The 23,649-nt window shown below is 41.5% G+C and overlaps 1 protein-coding gene across 2 annotated transcripts in view; it reads right to left on the bottom strand.

The window, feature by feature from the left end:
* The window catches only part of POC1A (POC1 centriolar protein A), a 29,639-nt gene extending 7,721 nt beyond the window's left edge, over positions 1–21,918 (bottom strand). The window contains exons 1-9 of one of the 2 annotated variants that reach the window (XM_066614394.1): positions 21,801–21,918; positions 19,130–19,214; positions 18,864–19,035; positions 16,496–16,675; positions 14,648–14,755; positions 12,078–12,193; positions 11,030–11,163; positions 8,713–8,781; positions 6,466–6,621 (exon numbers count right to left, since the gene is read on the bottom strand). In XM_066614394.1, coding sequence (XP_066470491.1) covers positions 6,466–6,621; positions 8,713–8,781; positions 11,030–11,163; positions 12,078–12,193; positions 14,648–14,755; positions 16,496–16,675; positions 18,864–19,035; positions 19,130–19,214; positions 21,801–21,818 — 1,038 coding nt within the window. In that variant the 5' untranslated portion in view covers positions 21,819–21,918. Of the gene's footprint in view, positions 1–6,465; positions 6,622–8,712; positions 8,782–11,029; positions 11,164–12,077; positions 12,194–14,647; positions 14,756–16,495; positions 16,676–18,863; positions 19,036–19,129; positions 19,215–21,644; positions 21,714–21,800 lie in introns of those variants that run through there. The other variant, XM_066614395.1, reaches the window with a different exon arrangement.
* Between the last annotated feature and the right edge of the window lie 1,731 nt (positions 21,919–23,649).

The following is a 23,649-nucleotide window of genomic DNA, read 5'->3' as shown; positions in this document are numbered from 1 at the left end:
AAGTATATTCAAAATGAACATTTAAATACTTTGATCACAACAGTCACCACTTCCTTTTTCCTGTTACAAGTCTTTTATTGTGCAAGTCAGTTCTGAGAAGCTTATGTGAGGAGGTCTGGTACAACTTAAAGCCACAAAGAATTCATTCCTTTCTACCCCAATCATCATTAAATCATCTGTTCTATATTCAGCAATGAACATTACACCAAGAAGAGATGACAAATTCACAGAGACCCATATTATGTGCTCTGATGTGTAGATTCAGAGATTAGTTCACAAATGCCCTTTGCTTGTTGATTTGGTTTTTAAGATTTAAATTTTCAAAGAATTTGGATCTTTCCCAGAAGGCTAGGTTAAAGGAAACAAGGAACAGGCAGTATAACTGGTTACAAGCCCATATGGGGCACCTGGTACATAACTGGACAACAAACAGGAACTCCAAAAGAACAGAAGTCCTTCCCAGTCCCCATATTGACCTTTAAACAGATTGTTCCCAGAGGGTTTCAAGTTCAACGCCTTCCCCAATAAGTTAGCATCTGGTTGCCTTTGGCTATAGCTGCTGGTGAAGGAGGAGAGAACAAGCAGTGGCAATCAGTTGATGATGAAGACACAGACATTGACAGCTTCAAAGAAGAGAATCAGAGTTGAAAGGTACCTAAAAGGTCATCTAGTCACCTGTAGCATTTCCCCAGGCATATTTCTTCCAACACAGATACCACCACCCCCAAAGCTTCCCCTCTATTAAGGAATTTTTGGGGAGAATTTGTCCAGGCTGACCTGGTCAAGGTACTCGAAGGACAACCTCCTCCCATATAATGTAGCACATTTCTTAATATCATCTGCAGGTGCCACCAATGACTGAAACTTATTTGGCAGAAACATAGGGGAGGGACTCCTCTGTACTGTCACCATAGTTATAGAATTTCCTCCCTTCTTGCCCCCCTCTTTAAATGAGATCAGACCCATTCCTATCAGAAGTCCAGCAGAACCCAAAGACCCTGTTGTTTCATTCTTCCTTTTCTGTTCTGAATCTCCTGAGTTTGACTTTTCTTGTTCACCTCTATTTATTGTAATTATTGTTCTCTTAACATTGTCTTATATTTAAATATTTTGTTCACAAATGACCTGAAGGTGGGGATAAACAGCAAGGTGACCATGTCTGTGGATGACACTAACCTTTTCCGGGTGGTGAAATCTAGACTGGATTGTGAAGAACTCCAGAAGGATTCTTCAAAGTGGGAGAATGGCCAGAAAAATGGCAAGCATGCTTCAAAATAAGTAAGAACATAGGAAGAGTTCTGCTTAATCAGATGAAAGGTCCATCTCACAATGGTCCACCAGAAGCCTCTGCAGGCAAACAAGACAACAAGATTCCTCCATCCTGTTGCCACTCCCTTGCATCTGACGTTCTGAGGTAGCCTACCTCTAATACCAGGAGACTCCATATTCCCATCATAGTTTTGTTTTTTTTAAGCCTATGATTGATTTCATACATCTGTTACATCTTCATACATTTTTAAAGGCATATTGGCCAGATGCCATCACCACATCCTGTGGCAAGGAGTTCCACATATCAGTTACATGCTGGATAAAGAAATATTTTTTATGTCTGTTCTAACTCTCCCAACATTAGCAGATGTCCCCTGGTTCTGGTGTTGTGTGAGGGGGGCTCTCTCTTATAATAATAATAATAACAACAACAGGTATTTATATACCGCCTTTCTTGGTCTTTATTCAAGACTTTATTCAAGGCGGTTTACATAGGCAGGCTTTACTTAAATCCCTTATTAAATAGGGATTTTTACAATTTGAAAGAAGGTTCTTTCTTTCAAGAACCACTACATTCAGGTGTTTCATTCCGATCTGGCTTCACATTCTGGCCTCCATCCTCCCACGCTCAGAGCAGATGGAATAGCTCGGCTTCAGCTTGTCAGCTGCTTCAAGGTCGCATGGTGCCAGTGGCCTTGAACTGGCGACCTTGTGAATGTTATCTTCAGGCAGACGGAGGCTCTACCCTCTAGACCAGACCTCCTTATGATCCAGCGGGGCTCTTTTTATGTTCTTAAAAATTGTATTTTATATGTTGTAAGCTAGTATGGGCACCTCTAAAAAAAGAGGTGGAAAACAAGGTGTAACTATTTTTAGATAATCTGTCCTCTGTTTATTAAGGTTTAAAAAACAAACACTTTTAAGAATACATCCCCATTAAAAAAAATTGGACTGCAGAGTGCTAGCTAGCTCTTTAACCCCAGTTAGTAAGAAATACTTTACAATGCTTCCCGTCACAGAGGGATACAACAGGGAGATGCATAAAAAGATGAAATGATGCCAAAATTAGAATGAGTTCCTAATTTGAGAACCACAAGGTCAGAAGAGAAAGCACATCTGGTATATGAGTAGCTCAGGAAGAATTTGCTTACGCAAAGAATAACTGAACAAAATGTTATCGTCAGCAATAGGAACCGTCCAAGACACCACTAGCAAAGCGCAGAAAGCCAAGTCCCACAGAGCAACTACTAGGCAGGGATCAAAAATTGGACCATGGGATGTAAGTGGATAAATGCAAATTTATCATCTTCTGGCTCATTTTAAACAGTTTAAAAAGAAGTTTTTAATTGTGAAGTTTAAAAAGAAGCATTTGTGCTGTTTCTTCCCTAATTAAAATGTCCCTATCACAGATTCGAGGAAGACAGAAAACATGGAAATAACCTATCTACACAGAATGTGTCAGAATTCTCAGTACATGAGAGAACGAAGTCTGGTTCAGATAATCCAAAAAAACACTGTTTGTTGTACTGGAACAGGGAGCCAAAGCGAGCATCAAGGCACCTAAACACTCTCCTCCCCTTGCATGCAAAGGAATCCCAGTTTATTAGATCAGAGCTCCAGTGTCATCCAAAGCCTGCCGTTACCAAGCAGAATACGAAGCCAGGATTTAATCTCAGTTTTATAACTTAGTTTGTAAAACACAGTCAAACCACAGTTCTGGCAGGCAGAGTTGGATGGCAGGCAGAGTTGCAATCTGACAGACTGGAATCCTTCAGTAACAGCTCTGCGAATAGAAAGAAAGCAGAAAGGGGCGACATGGAGGCTCAGTGCTCCTTGCAAGGTAACAAAGATTTTAACTTCCAAAACAATTTTCACAGATGCTCATCAATGAAGGAAAACAAAGTGCACTTACTGGTCTAGGCACACAATTCCCCCATCATTACCATTTCTATAATACTTTACAATTCTTGTTCTTTATAACTACTACAGATAAGAGCCTGCTCCTGAAGGTTTTACGTGCTACAGCAGATGTTCTTAATGCTAGTGCTTTTAAGCTCAAGAATGCATCTTTTACCACTCATAGCCCAGTCCTACTTGATAGCCATGCTAGCACACCCCTTTTTCTGGAAAAGTCAGTGTAGAAAAATCCATGTACATTGCCATAGGAGAAGAGTGTGTATGCTTCACTGCAAGTTCACATGTTGGGAAGCCAGCCTGAGTGTAGCAACACTGTTGCACTGTACCTTAGAAGTGCTGATGTAAACATTTCTCCATATAGAGAGATTATCTCCACAAATGAACAATGACAAAATAGCTCTTATAGGCTTTCCCAGAAACACACTCCACTGATCCTCAGTGGCACTTATACCAAAAAGTACTTCGCATTCCAGCCTTCCTTATTTAGGTTACTTTTTTTTACTTTCCTCTCATCACCCTCTTCAAACGGGGAGACTGTCTCAAAGACAAAGTTAGGGAAATATTGATGCAGACCAGGTCATTAGCAAGATATCAGCTTCAGCCTTCCAAATGGTGAAAACAGAAAATCAACACAAAACCTGCAAGCAGGAGACGTGATGGCTTTTCATATTATCAAATTACTTTTGATAATTGTTAGCCATTACTTCAAGCTGGGCAGCAATAATGGAAGGACTGTAATATAGCCAAAAACACAACTGTTTCTCCCCTTCTATCCCTTATTTGGACAGGTTTCCCTTCCCTGTTAGAACAAGGTTAACGACAAAGGAGCAGAAGTATTCATATCTTGCCTACGTTTACACTGGAAAAATCATATCCACAAAACCCACCCTCATATATGCTGAATTCCAAAAACGATACAGCAACTCCAGTGTTTTCCTTCTGTTAACTGACTTCCCTGAACAATGTTAGTGCTCTCCTTTTCTTCTTCATCTCACTAATTTATATTCTAGACCAGGGGTGCCCAAACCCTGGCCCTGGGGCCACTTGTAGCCCTCAAGGACTCCCAATCTGGCCCACTGGGAGACCCCAGTCTCCAATCAGCTCTGGCCCCCCAGAGACTTGCTGGTGCCCGTGCTGGCCCGACACAACTGCTCTCAGCATGACGGTCAACTGTTCAACCTCTCACATGAGCTGTGGGACAAGGGCTCCCTCCGCTGCTTTTTGTTTCACGTCTGTGATGCAACAGAGGCAGCAAAGGCTGGCCTTGCTTTGTGCAAGGCCTTTTATAGGCCATGAGCTGTTGCAAGACCTTCATTCATTCATATAAGTTCCTTCTCTAATGTATTCATTTATGTAAATTTATTCAAATTTGAAATGTAAATTAATTGGTTTTTTTCCCCGGCCCTGGACACAGTGTCAGAGAGATGATGTGGCCCTCCTGCCAAAAAGTTTGGACACCCCTGTTCTAGACTTAGACAAAAAAGGAATTCCTACTACTTGTCCATTATTTTGTTTTGCTTGTTTTGCTTTCTTTCTTGCTACTTTACTTGTTTTGCTTTCTTTCTTGCTACCTTCTCTCCACTTCTTGCCCTTCATTTATCTTGACTGTTTTTAAGAAAGTGTTCTGCACCGCAAAGCTCCAAATTCCAGGACTGTTGGATCTGAACTGCCATTTTTTACTACATGTATTCTTTTCCTTCCACCAGCAGAGGGAGACCGAGTAATTGGGGATTATAATGGGGCATAATGTTTTCTTTGAGACAGTTGTTAGGCAAGAAGGACTTTAAATTTTTAAAAAAAAAAGTACGAAGGGCACAGTTCTAATCCTATTGGATGCTGGAGCACTCCTTACAAATTATTAGTTGTAATAATAATTAGCTGGAGTAGAAAGTCTGGCCTAGAGGGTAGAGCCATCATTAAGCCTGAAGACAACATCTGAAGGTCGACAGAAGCTTCAGTGTGTGGCAAGACTTTGAAGCTGACAAGCTGAGCTGAGCTCTTGAGTAGCAAACAAGAAGCTGGCTGCAGTTATTTCTCAGTATGGGAGGCAATACTGCCAGAATGAAGACCAGACAGAAAAAGATCCACCTGGAAATTAGTGTGTTCTTGAAAGACAAAACTTCTTTGTTCATTCTAAAAAAAACCCCTTGGGGTTTTAGAGAAAGCCTGCCCTTGTAAACCGCCTTGAATAAAATCAAAAGAGCAATCCAGTGGCCAGAAAGGCGACCAGTATTTTTATTATTGAAATTCAGTAACAATGACATCACTCTCATAGCCCAAAGCGGTAGAGAAAAATATACCACCTCCTAATGCAGGGCCCAATCCTATCCAATTTTCCAGCACCAGTGCAGTTCCAGCACCAGTGCAGTTCCAATGCAGCCCCAAGGTGAAGGAACAAATGCTCCCATACCTTAAGGAGGCCTATGTGACTGCTGCCCCACCACAAGATGCAGTGCATGCACAGCTGCACTGGCATTGGAAAATTGGATAGGATTAGGCCCTTAATGAGTAAGAATAACACTTAGAAAATGAATTTGCCCAGACAGGAAAGGTTGTTCTCCAAGACTGCCAATCCTCCAAGGCCTTGCCTCGTCTTAAAAACAGACACAAAGAAAAAGAGACAGACTGTAAGGAGAGGCAACAGAAAAGGACATTAAGTTAAAATCACTACAAGTTAGGGAAGGTCTGGAAGAATAAATATGGCTTGAGGCGCTTCGTAAAGAGTAGGAGGAATAGAATGACACAAACGTTTGGAGGAAGTGAATTCCAAATAGAATGGAGCTGCCAAATAAAACTGTCAAAGGTGGGAGACAACAAATACACTCCTTCATCTAACTACAAGACTGGTGTCCGAAGAATGCAGAGCTCTGGAAGGAATTATAGAACAAGAAAGAAAGAAAGAGAGGAGAAATTATAGAACAAAAATAAACAGAAGCAGTAGAGTGTAAGCTTTTGAAAGTAAGTACTGTAGTGTTAAGAAAAAAAAAGGGATGCTCATATTTACAGGCCAATGAAGTTAAAAGAGCTCCAGAATGCAGAACAGATACCAACAACATGAAACAGAATGAAAGGAAGACCAAAGAAAAGGGCATGACAAAATTCCATCTTAAATAAAATGTGGGAAGACTTGCACTAGGAAATTCAACTGGAACTACAAATGTGGGGGGGGGGGCAAACTAGGCTTCTTACCCAGAACCTTGGGCTGTCAATTGCCTCGAACACTGTATAATGGCCAGAAAATGTAAAGCTATAAAACAACTATTAACAACATCAACTTACCACACTGTTAAAAGCACTATTCGTATTCATGCTGTATTTCTGTGTTTTCAGTACATCGCCATAATCAGAAACATCATTCACATTCATGCTGTATTTCTGTGTTTTCAGTACATCGCCATAATCAGAAACATCAAAGTTTGTCTTCCATACCATTACCTGCAAAAAGAAAAAAGAAAAAACACATTAATTTGAAACAATTTTACACTGGCAATTATTTTGGTAACAGCCTGGAAACAATGTTAGCATGCATAGGACTAAGAGCACATCTTTGCAACAGAAAGGAAACACAATGAGGCTTCACTAATAACAGAAATACTTCAGAAATTACATCATGAGTACTCAGCAGAAAGTAGCCTCAAACAGCCACTGAACATCTTCAGATCTAGAACACATGATACAATTATACTGATAAATTTAAATAGGTATTTAAATATTCTTAAGAATAGTAATAAATGGTTTCTCAGCCTGGATACAAAAATGCCTGGGAGCCCCATGAACAATCAGATGTAAAGTGCACATTAAAGAAATAAACTGGCTACTCTGAAAACATGGTTTTTTTTAAAAAAAAAAAGATAGCACCACCATGCAAAAAACCTGGGAGTGCATCTTATAAGCCTTCAGAGAATCATCTCCCAATGCTTTATATTTTTAATATTTATGATTCAAAATATACACACAGATGGGCAAAAACCGAGCTACTGTTGGTGGATTGTTTAAGATCCTTAGAGCTTAGACTGGACAACAGTCAGGTTTTCGCTATGCGAGAGATGTATTCTATGCTGCCTGCCAAGTGATGACTTTGTATCAAACTTTTCCTTTAGCACAGTATATCTGTCATCACAGCTATATCATCAATGTTGGGGACACTCATAGCTACTTCCATAATTGCCTCGAGCAGTAGATAATTCTAATAAATGTTGAACTCTGTGTTGGGGATCCAAAAGATATGCCGCTGGATGAGAACAAAATTCAGATTCCTTAGGACAGTGGTTCTTAAACCGGTGGGTCATTACCCACCAGTTTGTGTAAAGGTTCCCCCATTCCTTTAAGGGGTGGAGAAGGGGAGAGGCAGGGAAGCAATCCCCAGGATCATGTCCCTATGGGAGGTGAAGGGGTGGTGCTTTCACTTACATTCAAGTAGGCAGGGCTCCAGCAGTCTGCAGGAGGTGCGGGGAGCCCTCCGCAGTGCTCCCCAAGGCTTGGAATTTTCAATAAAAGTGGGTGCAAAGCACTTCAGTTTTGCAGGAGGTGCAACCTGACTAGTCAACCCATATGCAAGGAAAGTAGTGTCAGCCCCTTCAAGCTCCCCTTGGCCATCACCAGGTGGTTATACTTAACAGGCAGGTAAATGTCCACCTCAGCAGGGTGCTAGCCATTTCCGATTTGGCCTTTTGTCATCGTTAGGCCAGGTCAAACTCCCTGATGCCTCCAATGCATCTCTCAGACAAGCTGCTCTTGGAAATGCGCAGATGCAAAGGGTCAGAGTGGCAGAGAAGGACAACCAGACTCAGCCTAGCCAGCACCATGTTGAGCATTCAAGAGGGGTTTTCCTAATAGGAAAAAGGGTCCCCATTCACCAGACAAGCCTACAAGGAAATACTGCTACTTCCAACACCAGGTTAACACATTTCAATTATCCCAGAGTGGTTGGTGGTTTTAAATGATGCTACTTTTGGATACTTAGTTGTTTACATCTGGTTTTATGATGTACATTTTTAAATAAAAGTAATAAGTTCTCTCTTGTGCACTGCCTTGGGCATTTTAATAGAAAAAAATTAGTCAATTCATGTTTTATATATCCCATTAGATAAGCTTTTAGAAGGTTTTTCTAATTTTTTCTGATGACAGACAAAAGTTTGCAAACACCGTGAAGAATGCTGAATAGAAAGGCAACAAAATGACATAGTTCAAAATCTCAGGATTTTGTCTTTGAAATACTACTAGGACATCCAAAATGCAACCAGCTGGAGAATTCCACTGTTGAGGCAGGACATGGCAACACTTATGTAACCCATTCTAATTTTAGAAGTTACGGGATAGCTCTTTGGCTCACTCTTTTTCCTGAGTTTAGTTCCAGTTGGCTTAACTGCCTCCTGTTTTAGCCAGGCACAACCACAGAGCCCACAGTACTGGACTCAGATGAGAGGGAATGACAGAGCTGGGCAACATTAATATGCTGATAGTATCTCATATTCAATCTCCAAAAATACCAACAATATCAGTTTACTCCAAAGAATGTATAGAAACCTGCTCATCCAAGCCTCCAGAAGCAAAGAGGTCTCCTGCTCTCGAAAAAGAAACGGAGGTAGCTGGCCCCTGTAAAAGGCAAAAGAAGAACCATGTTTTGAACAAAATATATTAGATTAATACATTGTTGGGGAAAAAAAACAAAGTTACTTTGGTCTATGTATTTAAAGAAACACTTGTGCATTGCCTTTTGGTTCAATGACCTCCCCCCCAAGGTGATTTAACAATTAAACATTAATGGCAACTTGAGGCATCCACATCTAAAATGTTGGTGTGCTATGTGTATACAGTGGGCTCTCTGTGGAGGATCCATACCTGGACCCCTTAAGGATACCTATTTCCAAGGATAATGGAATCCACTGAGAGGTCCAGCCTGAAAAACCAGAAGTACCTTTCAGAAGCCTCTTCCAGGCCTTGTGAGGCCCAACACAGCATACCTGTGCCTCAGAAGACCTGCAGGACGCAACTTTCAGTTGCATCCAGAAAGTTCTCTGAAGCCCTCCAGTACGGACTTGCAATCCATGTTGAATCAAATCAGTGGATCAAAAACCCACAGATGTCGGCCAACCGTATAATAATACATTATATAGAAAAGAATCTTTGGCAGCAATAGTACCTTGGATACTTGTCCATGCTCTGTAACAGACCCTCATTTATTGCCAAAATGTTACATTCTATGCTTCCCAGTTCGACAGCATTCGTTTCCCTAGCACTGTACCTGCATCATACAGACCACATCAGTATATCTGCATCCTGAAGTCTGGCTTACATCTCCAGTCAATTATTCTGCAAATAGTGGCTTGCTCCCAGAGTAAACCATTATTTTGTCATATAGGGTTCATTTAATAAAATGCAAGAAAAATTAAAAAAAGACTCTTCAAACAGCACACACAGTGCATACACACACATCCACAGTGTATATATTGTTGTACAGGCTTTAATGACCACCCAAGAATGACTTTGTCCTGGAACATTCTGTTTCTGTCCAAGTCAAATGTCAGCAATGAATCTATGTATTCAATCCAAGTCATGTTTGTATTGCAAGGGGAAAGTGTTCCATAAATTGGAGAACTTAAGATGCAACTACAGTCTACCAAATTCTGCAGCTGCAAAACGTTAGCAGAAAGTTAAATTCCATCTCCCTAATGATCCTTCTGGTATGAAGGGTAAGCACCATTATAATGAAAGACAGCAATGTAAACTTGGCAGCTTTCCCTATGTAAACCAGAGCTAATCAGCTGGTAATGAACTCCTGGTACACCAACAGTTACGTCAAAGGATATCTAAGGAATCCAAAGCGTTTCTCATGAATAATCATTCCAGAGCACAGTCAGCTGTCAGAATAAGAACCAAATCTGCAAAGTCTTCGGCAGAAAGCATGCACATTATAAAAATTTAACAAGCTGTTCACCTGAGTGACTAATAGTCCAAGACTGGACACTTGGTTTAGCAACGTATGCATCTTTAACACCATTTTATAGCTATTGCTAAAATAAGTTTACCGATCAGTTTGAAAAGTTTTAAAATGTGTTACCAACAGGAGAATACCGTTTAGTGAATTACGGAATGTAACCAATTGCACACATGCATGAACCTCAGCACTCTTCACATACTCTGCATAAAAAAGCATATTTAGAATTTTTCTGAAGCCTTTAAGATTATAGAAGTTCGAAGAAAATGCTTAATATACTATACAAGAAAAAAAGGTTGAAGGTGTTGGGGGCCTAAAAGCTCCCCAGGAAATTTTAATATTACTTTTTTCTTTGCATATCACTTTTTTCTCTGTATATCACTTTTGTCTATCACTGCTTTATGTAGTTCACAATAATTTTCAGGCATTATTATAGAACTACCACCATAAAACATCACATATAATATGAAGGTCTCCAGGTTAAAATAGTCAAGTCATTAAACAAAAATAAAATGACCAAGCAAACACTCTCAAATGAATTCATCTTCACTTGCCTTCTAAAAGTCAGCACAGAAGATGGATAAGCCTACAAGAAGGATGTTGCCCATTTAATACAACACCACTGACATTACTCTATATATTGTAGAAACCCTCAGATTACAGACACCTGCACAAGAGCTTTCTTGGTGCATGGGGAAGATATGGAAGAATGTGTTCCTTCATTTGAACAGGGTGAGGTCATTAAGGGCCTTCTAGATAAAGATCAGGACCTTGAACTGGGTCATGTTTAGAAACTAACACGCATACATAACACGCTGTAACAGACATGCATTTGTACAAAGAACTTAATTATGCCTATACAAAGCATAAAAACTACACATTAGTTTACAAAGCAATTCTCCTCACCTGGTGACCATGAAGCGTATATAGCAGCCTCCCTTCTAATAAATCCAGTATTTTTAGAGTTGAATCATTGGAAGCAGTAATGAGGTAGTTTCCAGAAGCATGAAATGACAGACAGTTCACCGAAGCACTATGTACTTAAAAAAAAAAGTAAAGAGAAACAAAAACATCTCATGTTCCTAACATGACTTTACATTAGAAGGTACATACAAGTACAGCTGAAATACAAAGACTGTTCAAGTATATAACCATTGCTGGGAAAAAAAATTCTGTTCCTGATTTTCATGTAAGACCAGTATTTCCCCAGTACTCTAGGACAGGGCTGCCCAAACCCCAGCCCTGGGGCCACTTGCGGCCCTCGAGGACTCCCAATCTGGCCCGCGGGGAGCTCCCAGTCGCCAATGAGCCTCTGGCCCTCCAGAGACATGCTGGAGCCCACACTGATCCAGCACAACTGCTCTCAGTGTGAAGGCCAACTGTTCGACCTCTCATATGAACTGTGGAACGAGGGCTCTGTCCGCTGCTTACTGTTTCGTATTTGTGATGCAGCAGCGGCAGCAAATGAAAGGCCAGCCTTGCTTTGTGCAAGACCTTTTACAGGCCTTTAGCTATTGCAAGACCTTCATTCATTCAAATAAGTTCCAGCGCTAATATATTCATTTATGTAAATTTATTCAAATTTGAAAAGTAAATTAATTCTTTTTTTTCTGACCCCTGACATAGTGTCGGAGAGATGATGTGGCCCTCCTGCCAAAAAGTTTGGACACCCCTGCTCTAGGAGAACTGATTGATTTCACTCTTCGAACTGATAAATGTTAAGTTCTGTACTGACTATTTGCACTCTTTCTCACTAGTTTGAAAGTTTTGAGATCTTCAAATACTGCAAGTTAAAAAACACACATACACCACACAAAAATGTTCCAATTGATCATTTTGGCAACCTACCATTTATATTAACTTGTAAAACTGCTTCTTCACTGTATGCATTTTTGTTTGACCATCCAAACAAAGTAAGCTTAACAAAGCAGGTCTTTGCCAGTGTACTGCTTACCTTGATAATGTTGCAGCAGCCTATTCATCCTAACATCCCAGACCTTCACCGTATTGTCTGTACTGGCTGAAGCAATACATGTGCCACTAGGATGAAAGTCCACATGAGGTACAAACCTGTGAAGATTAAGCACAAGATTATGTCTAGTTTTGGAAGAGAAAATACCCTGGTGCAAACAAGAAGTGGAAAAACTCTAATTGCTCATACACTGCTCTTGCAAAACATGATGTTACTTTACGCTACTAGTTTCATGCTAAAAAAATTCTAGCATCCAAGTGGGAGATGAATATCTCTGTAGGCCAATTCTCACATACATTCCAGTGAAACATACCAAATGAAATGGGTTCAATAAAGTTATCTCACAGTAAGGTCTCTCATGTTTTCTTCATCAAGTCAAAAAATATCCGTGACACCAGGCCACTTACCTCCACAGTTGCAGGAAATCCATAGTAAGGTGAACCCAAGTTGAAGAAATCATTACCCAAGTTTGGAGATCAAGGAAATTCCCCAAGGTACACTGATCCAACTGAAAGCAGGCATGAGCAGCTCTTTAGAGTACTGTTCACCTCAAGGACGCTGTGCATCCTACAGCATCTTAATTCTTCATTATTGTGTGCCTTCATTTCCATTATAATATTCCAATGCAATGGAATGACCCCATCAAGGGCTCAGCAGTTAGTACACGCAGGTGCAAAAAATGCCTGAGATTGCTGAAATGAGGCCCAACATGCTGGGCTCAACACTTTGGTGCAACAAGACAAAGGTGACAGAATATAGAGCAAGACTAGAAACTCATGCTTTGCACTTCTGAATGAGAGCTATCCAGGAAAGGAATGAACCTCATCCCTAAATGTTTGGGAAGAGTTATTTTCAGGGGCATGACTGTGTATGACATATCTAGGAAATGACACAGAATAATATCCAGGTCATCCTCCCAGCATTCTCCAGATAGGGTACAAGAATTACAGCCATAATCCATCTTGTGGCAAAAACTAATATTTCATGCCATTAGTCTTCATGGAAACTTTCTCACTTCAATGCAACTCCCTCACACAGTAATTTACTAGGTCTAAGAATATGATGGCACATTAAAGTAGGCCAGCCACCATGTGTGACAAGTATAATAGAAAGATCAATTGCCTTGTCATAATTCTACCACTAACATGCAACTCAAGCCTAATATTTGCACAATAAATTACATGCAAACCCACCAGGCAATAGTAGGAAAATTTTTACAAAAGCAACACATAATTCCATTTCAATTGTTATTTATCCTATGCTGTGTGCTTAGAAAGACATACAGGTCCAACCTTGTTATACATGGATTTTTTATATACGGATTTGACTCAACACAAATGGCCACTGCAAATGAAAAGGAATGTGCTGATCCCTGGAGAAGAGGAAAAATACATCCCTTTAAAATCACAGTTTTAAAAACTGCTTTTCTGAGGCCCCAATCCTAACCAACTTTCCTGCACTGATACAGCTGTGTCAATGGGGTGTGTGCTGCATCCTGCTGTTGGGTGGTAGTCACGTAGGCCTCCTCAAGGTAAGGGATTGTTTGTTCCCTTACCTCAGTGCTGCACTGCCTTTACCTCAATGCTGGAAAGTGGGTTAGGATTGCACCCTTAGCATTGTAGAGAGAGAGTCATTCCATTCTTCAACTGAGCCGGGCAAAGGCTGGGGGTCCTTTGCATTTCTAATTGCTGACTGCCTCTCTACAAAGTAAGAAAAGTTGTTTTTAAACCACAATTGTAAAAGGACACTGTTTTTTATTTTTTTTAACTGCTATTTAACACATTTTATGGTATCAGCAGGGAGTCCCAGAATCAAACTCCTGCAGATGGTTGAGGCAAAACCTTATTCCATTAGGAGTAATGGAAGAGCAAGAAACTTGGAAGTGGGTATTTTTCCACTGTTTTTTCATCCACATATTTTTTTATCCACTAGGGACAGAACACCAGTGGATAACAAGGGACAACCTGTACTGTATTCTGAAAAGTTATATAACTTAATATTACCGCATAAATCACACAAGTTCTTTACAGAATGAAACACGTTGAATATGAAGCAAAGTACATGCTTGTACATTAGTATGCCAAGTCAGGGACCCACAAACAGTATCTTTGCCTGGCAACCAGCCTCAAATTCTCAATATCCTATTACAAGTACTTACCAGGTTGCCTTCACTGTCCCTACATTCATCCCTCCTAAATAGCTTCCAGATACCCTTATAGTTTATGTCAGGTAGGGTTGGACCAAAGTGCATTTTCTTCCTTAGGCAAGGGTGGAAAAAAGTGACTCTGCCATCTCATTGCCTCTAGAGGCTATCAGAAATACATCCATGGTCAACCACTTGAGACCGTGTTAATGAATTCCTGATCCAATTATAACACACATTCTTGGAAGCAAATTCTTTTTTTCCTTTTTTAAGCAATTACTTCCAAGAATGCCTTTAGGATAAAGTGTACATAAGAAAGAGTTTTGTGTTTGATGTTTTGAAAATATAGTCTTCACATACCTTATTTCTGAAAAAATAAGAAGCCCCCCCAAAATGCCCCGATACTTGCCCACTATGCTCACAAAAAGAATGAATGCATTCTCTGCTTGCTTTATCCCAAAGTTTGACAGTCTTGTCATCACTGGATGATACTATCAACCTTCCATCAGGAGAAAATCTAAAATAAAAGACATTAGTTAATGCAATTTAGAAGTAGGAGACAACGTAAACAAGATCAGAAGTTAGCAGAGGCAGTTTTTATTATTACTACATTGTCACCGAGGATAAGGAGATAACTTTAAAGTGGTGGTTCTCTTATATTTAGTGAAGGAGTGCAGCTGTGCCTATTCACACAAGAGTAGTGTCTTTTTCAGTGGGTGTCTGTTGATAACTCTCTGAATCTGTTTTTGAAGACTGCAAGCATTCTGGAACAGGAACCATTCTTTTGCTATGCATATAACTTCATTTTTTAAAATGAAAACCAGTACATATGTTTTTAAATCTTCATTCTGCTTTTAACCACATCTCAAAGAGGCCTACAATAAAATGAAACACTCTACATAAAAAAGGTAACTGATATTTAATAATACATGCAAAACTTCTAAATTTTAGAAGTATCAGGATTAAAGACACTTCAGGTCAAATTCAAAGCTTATGTTCATCAACTCTTAATATTTCCTCCCTTTACAACCTACCTCAATTATCAATAAAACCAGGACAATACAATGCTTTGCACAACATTTCTTATCGGATGTGTAATCTTTTTGCTGCTACAGTCATTATGGGTAGCCTTAAATACACCAGAGAAGCGATATCTTTGTCTGGTAGATGAGAAACTACAGAAATATTGTATGAAGGTTTCTGAAGATGTGTCATTCATTTGTTGGAGACTCACTTAAGGAGGAAACAGCCACATTGTTATAATGAAACATTTTGGAAAGATTTGTCTGTGCCTGATAGTCAGTTCCTCCATTTTATACCAAGGAGAAAATTTGTTTAAATGAAAGCATTTATTTCATATTCTGATCTCCATACCAATCTGGCATAGAAGACAGATTACTGCAACAAGTTTCTCTTAAAATAAGAGTTTACATTGTCCCCTATTTAAGTACAGGTTTTGCGCCAGATGTCTGTACCTAAATCAAAACATCCAGCTCGTGCCAGCCCAGCACTACTGCACTTGTGCAAAAGTACTTCCATAACTTGGGGAGCCAGTATAAATTTCTAAGACTTTATTTTGCCTAAGGGCAGAAGTATGACTCTTACGGCGCAATCCTAACCCCCTATGTCAGTGCCAGCACTGACATAAGGGCAATGCAGCACTGAGGTAAAGGAACGAACAGTCCCTGAGCAGCCCTCCATGAGTGACACCCAACTACAGAATGCAGCACATGTCCCATTGGCACTGCTATGCCAGTGCTGGAAAGCACTGACGTAAGGGGTTAGGACTGTGCCCTTAAGTTATCCACTGACTCTTGGATGTTCACTGAACCAAAGCAATAACAATACAGAAGTTTGCCGTCATAAGAATTGTCCTCTGGTCTTAATTTTTGGTCTTAACTTTTAATCGTATTAATCATAATTAAATTATAAAATTTTGACTGTGTGTGTTTGCTTTTTAAAGAGAGCAGACGGTGGCCACAGGGGGCCTTGATCAAACTCAGCTTTTGCCTGGTCTTCCTTCTGAGCATTCATGTATAAGATCACGATACTAAGCTCTGAAATACGGCCAATTGTCAAAGCATACTGCAACAATGTTAAAAGATGAATGGATTTGTATGAATAGTCAATAAAATTGCAGCTCATCATTCATCTGAACACTTCATATATTATGTCATAGAAAGCAATCTGCTTTTATGCCAAGTATATACATCATCAAAGCAATGTCACCACATAGAGTAAGAACAGTTGTACTTACTTAGCACAGCGAACCCAGTTTATGTGCTGGCTAAATGAGAACAAGAATTTTTGTCTGTGAACAGCCCACACTTTTACTGTTTTGTCATCAGAGGCTGTAACCAGTGACTGGCCATCACTGGAAAAATGAACACTTCTGACTGTTGCTGTATGAGCTTTGAATGCAGTTGATTCTCCCTTCCTTAATTTAAGAGAAAAAGTACAAGGTAAGATCAAGATATTGCATGCCAAACAGCTCTGATCTCACATGCATTTGTCTATTATTTTCCAAAGTATCCATTTACAGAAAAGAAAATTGTTGATCATCATTCAAGGGACAGTCACTAAGAAACATACCAAAGAGCATACCACAGAAAGAAACTGTTCTGTGGAAATTTAGTTATTGGAATACCTCCTAGTTTCAGGCAAGTTACTTTTGTGGTTCTATGAGACGCAATAAAAAAGAATGCCTGAAGTAGCATGCGTCAAACACTATCCTTTTAAAACTGTTTGTTCCAATGATGCTGTAATAATAATAATAATAGCGTGCATGAACACCAAGTTGTACATCTTACTGCAAAACGGGAAAAGAAATGTAAACAAAAGGGGCACGCTAGGAGTCATAAAAGCTTTATAACCATTGGATGAGAAACTGTTACTCAGGGCACAATCCTAACCAGGTCTACTCAGTCTTATTTTGTTCAATGGGGCTTATTCTCAGGAAAGTGTGGTTAGGATTGCAGCCTTAAATCATAATATCACTGAACTTTCTGGTACAAACAAGAAACTGGTTTAAAATATTTTTACATATTCTTCTGTATAACTGGAGAGCTTACATGAAACGAAAATCTGTCAAGCTAGGAAATGTATTAGATACATTTCCCAAACAGGCTCTGAAATGCCTGCTCCAATGATGCCTGAAAAAGCCCAACTGGTGCATATTTTCTCCTCAAACAGCACTGTTACTTCGTAAAAGTTGATGTGACAGGACAGGCTCCTTGCCAGGAAGGTACATATACAAAGCAAGCAGAAGAAAAGAGAACGTCCAGTTCAACAAGTGCCCTAAAAACTGTTTACTATAAAAGGTACATACAGTATGTATATCCCACGCAGTCAGGCAGTCGTCATTCCCTCCAGGAAAGTGAGCACTATGAGATATTGCCAGGAAGCAACAGAGCCAGCCAGATGGAATAAAGCAATCACTTCTTTTTTTTTTTTTTAAACAAAAGAGGTATGAAAGCACTGCTATCAGCCAGCAGCACCCGTCATAGCAACTCATTTTCAACAGTGATCATATATCCAATTAAACTACAAGTAGATTTGGACAGCCAGCATCATAGGCCCTGCCCAATGACTAAACCCAAAAGAGCCTCTTAACAACGTCCTATCCAGTGTGAACAGCAGCAGAATTCTCTCCCCATGTACTTTAAATGTTTTATTGTCATAAACCGAATGTGAAGATTAACAAGCTGTCATTTTCACCATGATGCTCACTTAAAAAAACACCTCCCAGTAAGATGTCACCAAATATAAAGAACCTGTGTAATGGACTGAATAACAGGACTGAAACATGTTTTATAGTACAATTAAGTCCAGAAGTTGTGGGTCTACTTTCACTTTTGTACAACTTGGTATAAAAAGTACTTAATAGATTTTTTTAAAACCAAGACAAAAGACCGTATAATCAATTATTATGTAACAAAACACAGGTGCAATTTTGAAGAAACATACACTACCTTAGTGTGGTTATCCTTGGTTTCAGTTATTTCAGTTCCCCCGCCCTGGTCCAGTTTCAGGGGGCTCTTACCCTGTAATTTTCATGGATCCCTGGTTTCAGGACCATTATAGTCAAATATTGTTATTTATAAATTGGCATATTGGAGAAGAATTAAATTGGAACTAATCTTGTTGTAAGACTATTACTACCTTCGTTAGAAGTGTTTAGGATTTTTTAAAATATACGTTTCGCTTTTCTATGTCGGCTGCAATGTTTTTGTGAAAATAAGTGCACTACTGAATCAGGCCAAAGGCCCATCTAGTCCAGCTTCTTGTCCTCAGTGGCCCACCAGATGCCTCAGGGAGAACACAAGGCAACAAGATACCTATATCCCATTACCACTTCCTTGCATCTGGCATTCAGAGATAAGCTACCTCTAAAACCCAGAGGTTGCATACAGTCATAGAACTATATGCAGTTCTGTGCATACAGCTGCATAGAACTGCAATATGTTCCTATCCAGCACACTTTTGAAACAGAAATTGTTTTCAAGAAAATGCTGAGAAGTTTGCTAAGCTCAAATAACTCAGAGAGGGAAGGAAATCGCAAACACAACTGAGAATAAACATGGCAAATAAATAAAAGGAAAAAGAGAAAATCAGCATCTACTTACACACTTGGAACCCATAAACGAACCGTTTTGTCTCTAGAGCCTGAAGCAATCAGATGGCCAGAAGGTGAAAACTGAACACACATTACTGCATCTTTGTGACCCACAAAGCGATAGGCTCTCATCTGAGGTTTCATGCTCCAGACCATCAAACACGAATCCATAGAGCCACTTACTAGATTGAAAGAAGACTCTCATTACCTTTTTAACTTACAATTTTGTTCTGTGCAAAAGAAAAGTAACAAAAGAATGCTTAAACGGCAACATACCTAGTTGTTTCTTAGACAGACTGAAATCCACACTAGTTACTGCATCTCTATGGCCTTTGAAATTCCTCTCCAATGTTGGATCATCCTGTAAAAAGGAAAAAGAATCATTATAGGCCACAATTATCTTTACACAGTAAAGATAAATTTTCCACTTGATATGATAAAAATGTAACTACAAAACATCAAAGTCAAGAACGTACTAGAGCCAGAGTTGGCCTAGGACATTTTGGTCAAATTGGGGCCTGCACCTAGAGGCACCATGCACTGGGCAGCAAGTGGAGTGCCCAGTGGACTCCTCGCTCTGTACTTAATGCTCCAGCATGGAATCTTTCACGCCAAGGAGTCACAAGGGGAGAGCAGAGAGCAGGGCATTGTCGCTAAACAGCTCTCCTTCTTGCCAGGTGCTTCACTATTGCTGCTCATCCTGGTGAGTAAGGGGGCTGTGGGGATGGGGACGCCTTACAAAAATGTTTTGCATTAGACCCTACAGCTCCTAAAGCAGGCCCCAACTAGAGTACAACAAGGCAGAATTCACACTGAACTTGTGTTACAGCCCAGACTGCTGAAGCTACGTATTGAAACCTGAACATTCAACCACCTGCCATGCACTCTCTAGGGAGAAAACACAAAGCCACAAGAGAAGTACCTAAACAAACATATAGGGGAAGAGAGCACAGATCAAGTATAAAACCAAGCCTTCAGTGAACTTTCATGGACACACGGCTTCAATGAAGAGCCGCTGTTGAATGCACTATTCCTAGTTTGTTCTGAATTACTTACTCCTACAGAATGTAGTTTAGGATGCACAGGACAGCAACTGTATTATAGAAGATTGCTATGCGAAAATGGTAGATGAAATAACTTCAGCTTACAAGAACTCATGCTACAATACTTTGTTAGTTGTCACAGGGTCTTGAATATTTTACACAATCTTGGCACATCTCCTACACAAATGGTTTTGTCTTAAATCGCAGTATGAACTCCAAAAATAACTGAACATAAGCGTTCTCTCAGAGACAACTGCATCATAAAACATACACTATCTCTGCATATATTTTCAGTCACAGATACACAAGAAGTTACACCCATCTTTCAGATGCAATGTAAGCAGTTGTCCATAAAGCACAAGCCTGAACACATTTATTCCAAAGCACCACTGAAATCAATTAAATTTACTTACAAGTTAAAGGTGTTTGGGTCCATAGTTAGACATACCATTTATCATCATTATAACATGAAATCTGTAATGCTCAGAACAGCACATTTGCACAGGATATTTTTCAGGGATTATAATAATCGCATCCAATCTTGCAAGCCAGTCATAAAACACCACCTTCTTTTCTGGGGTACAGCTCCCTAAGTTTCTAGTTTTTCAGTTTGATATCAACACAGATCTCTGCTATGCAAATATGCCCAGAAAATGACCCTGCCCTCATATCGTATTTAAACCAGACTCAAAACAAAGGTGCAACAAATCAGTTACAAACACGTTTTGATTGGCAGAGTGGCCACGCTCCCTAACATATATACTGTATAGTACTCAATAAATTGGCAGGAAACTCCCAGGTTAGCCTAGGCTAGGAGGCAAACAGGCTATTTGGCCAGCCTTCTGCTTCTTCACCAAGCCTATGCCACACTTAATGGGGACAACTGCTTTGGGTCCCATCCCCACAGCTCTCCTATGCCTTTAAACAGTGACATTCCACAACAGACCAGAATTCAGCAGCTGTTCTTTTTGCAGCAGGGAAGAGCTAATCTAATTAAGTTCAAGGTCAGAGAGACTGGGATTCCCTGGGTTCATTCATGTAACCTGTAATCCATTATGGGTTATAAGACATTATGCGTATGTGCAACCTCCTGATTTTAGAACCAGCCTATGTCAGAATGCCAATGCAAGGGAGGGCACCAGGATGCTGGTCTCTTGTTATCTGGTGTGCTCCCTGGGGCATTTGGTGGGCCGCTGTGAGATACAGAAAGCTGGACTAGATGGGCCTATGGCCTGTTCCAGTGGGGCTGTTCTTATGTTCTCACCCTGACCAAAGCCACAGAACTGCAGGAGCTGCTCTCCTTTCTCCCCACCCCTCCTGTTTCACCATGAAACATCCTTCACTTTCCACACCCACTCCCCTTTTTGATGCTTAACATCTAGTCAGATAATGAACTGAAAAGGAATGTCTGCTTCTAGGACGAATCAGGCCTGTGTCCTGACAGCTCCACACAGCTAACTGCAGTTCTTGCCAATGGGGTGGGGAACAGAAGGCTGACTGGGAGCCCAATGCCATGCCTGTCTACTCAGAGGCAAGTCCCATTCTAGTCAATGGGGCTTACACCCAGGTAAGAGTGGATAGGACTGCAGCCTCAGAGCCCAAGCCCACGCACGTCTACTCAGAGGCAAGTCCCATTAAAGTCAATGGAACTTCCTCCCAGGTAAGTGTGGCCAGGACTGCAGCCCGAGACCCCATCCCAAGCCTATCTACCCAGAAGTAGGTCCCATTAAGGTCAATGCAGCCTGCACCTGCGTGCTGGAGAGGCAGGGCCGGGTGTCGGCCCAGAGGGGCTGAGTCGCCCGGCCAGCGCTGCTCCGTCCCTCGGCCGGCCTGCAGGCCTCCCTCCCGCCGAGGCTACCGCCCGCTCCCCACTCCTCCTTGCGAGCAGGCTGCCCGGCGCCTACCAGGCAGACCAAGGCCATCGCGCCGCCAAGGACCGGAACGAAGCGCTGCCGCTCTGTTGCCGCCGGAGCGATTCGGTTTGCCCGCCTCTCCCGCCGCCCTAGTAACGGCGTCCTGCGCTTAAAGGGGAGGAGGCGGTCAGGGAGGCTGTCCTCCGACAGGAAAGGCGCTGCGTCTCCAGAGGACGCGGCTGGAAGCGGAGTGGCGCCACCTGGGGGAGGGGAACGCTCGGGCTGCAGCCCGGGACTGGGCGCACTTGCATGGGAGTAAGTCCCATTGAACACAGTGGGCTTACTTCCGAGTAGACAGACGTGCAAGGACTTGCGCTGTTAGAACCCCATCCTCTGCCTGTCTACTCAGAAGTCAGTCCCATCACAGTCAATGGGGCTTACTCCCAGGAAAGTGGGGCCAGCACTGCAGCCTCAGAGCTCCATCTACTGAGCCTGTCTATGCAGAAGTCAGTCCCATGTGAGTCAATGGAGCTCACTCCCAGGGATGTGTGGACAGGAGTGCAGCCTCAGGGCAAAATCCTGTCCCACTTTCCAGCCCTGGTGCAGTCATGCCACTGGGGTGTGTGTTGCAGATCAGGAGAGAGATCTTGGGGTGGTGGTGGACAGGTCGATGAAAGTGTCGACCCAATGTGCGGCGGCAGTGAAGAAGGCCAATTCTATGCTTGGGAGCATTAGGAAGGGTATTGAGAACAAAACGGCTAGTATTATAATGCCGTTGTACAAATCGATGGTAAGGCCACACCTGGAGTATTGTGTCCAGTTCTAGTCGCCGCATCCCAAAAAAGACATAGTGGAAATGGAAAAGGTGCAAAAGAGAGCGACTAAGATGATTACGGGGCTGGGGCACTTTCCTTATGAGGAAAGGCTACGGCGTTTGGGCCTCTTCAGCCTAGAAAAGAGACACCTCAGGGGGAACATGATTGAGACATACAAAATTATGCAGGGGATGGACAGAGTGGATAGAGAGATGCTCTTTACACTCTCACATAACACCAGAACCAGGGGACATGCACTAAAATTGAGTGTTGGGAGAGTTAGGACAGACAAAAGAAAATATTTCTTTACTCAGCGTGTGGTTGGTCTGTGGAACTCCTTGCCACAGGATGTGGTGATGGCATCTAGCCTAGATGCCTTTAAAAGGGGATTGGACAAGTTTCTGGAGGAAAAATCCATTATGGGGTACAAGCCATGATGTGTATGCGCAACCTCCTGATTTTAGAAATGGGTTAAGTCAGAATGCCAGATGCAAGGGAGGGCACCAGGATGAGGTCTCTTGTTATCTGGTGTGCTCCCTGGGGCATTTGGTGGGCTGCTGTGAGATACAGGAAGCTGGACTAGATGGGCCTATGGCCTGATCCAGTGGGGCTGTTCTTATGTTCTTATAGTTATGGAGGCCTCTACAAGGGAATGTTCCCTTGTGCAGGGGCTGCATTGCAGCTGCACTGGCACTGGAAAGTGTGAATAGGATTGGGCCCTTATTCAGTTTGCAACCCATTGTGCTGCTTGGTGTGGGAACATTGCTCTCTGCCCCGTTCCAGTGAATACCTAAGTGCTGCATGGAGAGGCCCAGAGACTCCAGTGGCACTTCTGCAGACCAAATGTGACAAATGTTACCCTGCAGGTGCCAAATGCTACCCTCCCTGTCCTGCTGAAGTGCCAAGTTGGCTGATCCTCCCTCTCCCTGAACTGGAAAAGGGTTGGACTGGAAGTGTACTGGGTTGGCATCAGGGCATCCCATATTCTAGCCCAGGGGTGCTCAAACTTTCAACTTTAGGGATCCTGGACCTTTAAAATTGTGTAGGAGAGATAATTTCAGCAGGTGCAGCTTGTCATCTGTGGG

Source organism: Tiliqua scincoides, chromosome 2, assembly GCF_035046505.1.
Source record: "Tiliqua scincoides isolate rTilSci1 chromosome 2, rTilSci1.hap2, whole genome shotgun sequence".
Classification (NCBI taxonomy): Eukaryota; Metazoa; Chordata; class Lepidosauria; order Squamata; family Scincidae; genus Tiliqua; species Tiliqua scincoides.
This window is presented reverse-complemented; position numbering and strand designations above follow the sequence as displayed.